Source organism: Emiliania huxleyi, assembly GCF_000372725.1.
Source record: "Emiliania huxleyi CCMP1516 unplaced genomic scaffold EMIHUscaffold_2961, whole genome shotgun sequence".
In the NCBI taxonomy this organism is placed as follows: domain Eukaryota; phylum Haptophyta; order Isochrysidales; family Noelaerhabdaceae; genus Emiliania; species Emiliania huxleyi.
In genome coordinates this window covers 1-2,170 of record NW_005199801.1, presented here as the reverse complement: position 1 = coordinate 2,170, position 2,170 = coordinate 1, and the positions used below count along the sequence as shown (strand labels likewise).

Genomic DNA, 2,170 nt, shown 5'->3' with positions numbered 1-2,170 from the left:
GTCTGAATCATCTCTAGGCTTCCGTGGCGGGCCCTCCTTCCGCTGGCGCTCCCGCTTTCTCTGCGCTTTCGTCATCGGCTCCTCGCCCTCGTGATGCTGCTGGCTCACCCCCTCCCCCTGGCTCATCGAATCGCTACGTTCGTTCTCAAATCGCCCCCGCTTCCTCGGCGGCTGGGACGCCTCGTGCTCTGGCCGTTCCTCGTCTTCGTCCATCACTGTAAATTCGTCGTCTGCCTGGCTGCCTTCTCGTTTGGATGGCCCGTTTCGGGTGGTTGCTCGCTCGGCCCTGGCTCTGTTGTGCGGTCGGGCATCTCTTCGTCCTCGCTCCTCTCTCCATCTTCGTCGCCGTCGTTGGCGTCTTCGGGGTGTCTGTGTCCGTCCCCGCCGCTGCCTCCTTGTAGGAGTTCGAAACGGAGTCGGTCCAGGAAGCGTCGTGCGGCTCTTCGGTTCCGTTGGCCCTTCCTGGGCGCCCGTTGGCTGCCTTGGCTGTCTGCCGTGTTCCACGGCTCGACCCCAGCTCCCTGCGCCTCGCGCACTGCGTCGAGGGTCCGCTGTGACACTTGCCTCTCGCGCCCGAGCCGAAACCGCAGTAGACTGAGGTGCCCGATCTGGTATGCCTTTGTGCCTTTGAGGGCTCGCGGGCCTCTCGGCACCCCTTTGTCTGCCCTCGGCTTGCGTGGCTTTGGGGCGTCTCCACGTTGCTGCCCCTCTCTACGCCGCTCGTCTCGTACGCCGATGAGCTCTCGCGCCATGGCTGCGAGGCTGTCCCCGTGGCACAGCCTCCCCTCTCGACACGAGGGCGAGCATCCGAGCCGCACCACCTTGGCGTTGCCGCGGCCGTTCAGCGCGGCCCGCATCGCCACGACGGCGTCGTTCCCCGTCCTAGCTTCGTCGGAGCGTCGAGGGGCGATCTCCTGTGAGAAGGGCTGCCCGTTGGCCTGTCGGATGAGCGCTGGCGTGGATCTAGTGTCCCACACGGCCGAGGCGGGAACGGTGCGCAGCCGGAGCCACGTGTCGAATGCCTCGCATACCTGGTCGCGCAGCGCCTCGTCGGTGCCTCTCTTCCCCATGGGGAATGGGTTGCCGAGCCCGGTGCCTCTCATGATGTTGACTGGCAAGGGGCGCGGGACTGTGTCCGCTCCCGTGTCGCGCGTCTCCGCTCGTCGGCTTCCGGCGACGACCACCCTGATCGAAGGCTCGGCATCCCCCTGTCCGCCGCTGTGTGCCCCCCCGCTCGTGTCGCGCCTCTGTCTGCTGGCCTCGCTGCTCTCCTGTCCGCCCCTCCGTTGCGCGCCCCGTGTCGGCATGTAGCATGCCATGACGTCGAAGTCGTCGTCTGCTGTCGCGCCCATTATTCCCAGCCGCACCCGGAGGATACGTCCTGTCCTCACCACCCGGTGTCGTTGCTTACGCTGCCCGACGTTGAGGAATCGAAGTTGCCTCGGGTCGATGCATACCATAACGCCCGCTATCTCCGACCTTCTGTCGCCCCTTACCCCGTGCGTCTCCTCACATAGGTACCCGACGGATGCGAAGTCGGCCAGAGCTCTCGGGATGTCCCTCTTGGGCAGGCCCGTCGACGACAGCGCCCAGAGGGCGACTCTTCTCGTGCCGTCGGGGTTGCTGGCGCCCATTTGGCGCAGTAGGGTGTTCATGTTTGTGCCCATCGGGGCCCTGCTGAACGTCCCTGCTGTGCCATGTGCCGCGGCCCCTGCGGCCGGTGTCTGGTAGGCGATGCTCCCGACGTTGACGGCGACTATGACTACCTCTCGCCTCCCTTTGGTTACCCTGGGTGGGGAGGGTGGTGGCGGGGGTGTTGGCGGCGAGGGTGGCGTCGGCGGGGGTGTTGGTGGCAAGGGCGGTGGCGGCGGAGGTGGCGGCGGTGAGGGTGGTGGCGTTGGCGATGGCGAGGGTGGCGACTGCCCTGGCGGCTTCGATGGCTGGGGTATTCTCGGCGGCCATTGCGGGCTCCCCCCGATGGCGTGTGTGCAGTGCGCTCAGCTGGCCCATCCCAGGGTTAGGAGTGCCGTTCCTCTGGAGCCCCCTCCGCCGTTCGGATGACGAGCTGTGAGAGGAGCGCCCGCCACCGTCTCCCCCCTCTTCGCGGTCGTTGTGTCGACCGGACGGAGCGGGTGATCGTCGAGCGGGCCCCTCCCTCTGCGGCTCTTAT

General features: G+C 67.1%; 1 protein-coding gene across 1 annotated transcript; it reads right to left on the bottom strand.

Moving 5' to 3' along the window:
• Window positions 1-212: 212 nt before the first annotated feature.
• On the bottom strand, window positions 213-1,667 carry EMIHUDRAFT_255003 (hypothetical protein; the record flags this gene model as incomplete). The annotated part of the gene is made up of 1 exon (XM_005775688.1): window positions 213-1,667. The coding sequence occupies one exon, from the start codon at window positions 1,665-1,667 to the stop codon at window positions 213-215; it is 1,455 nt and encodes a 484-aa protein (XP_005775745.1).
• Between the last annotated feature and the right edge of the window lie 503 nt (window positions 1,668-2,170).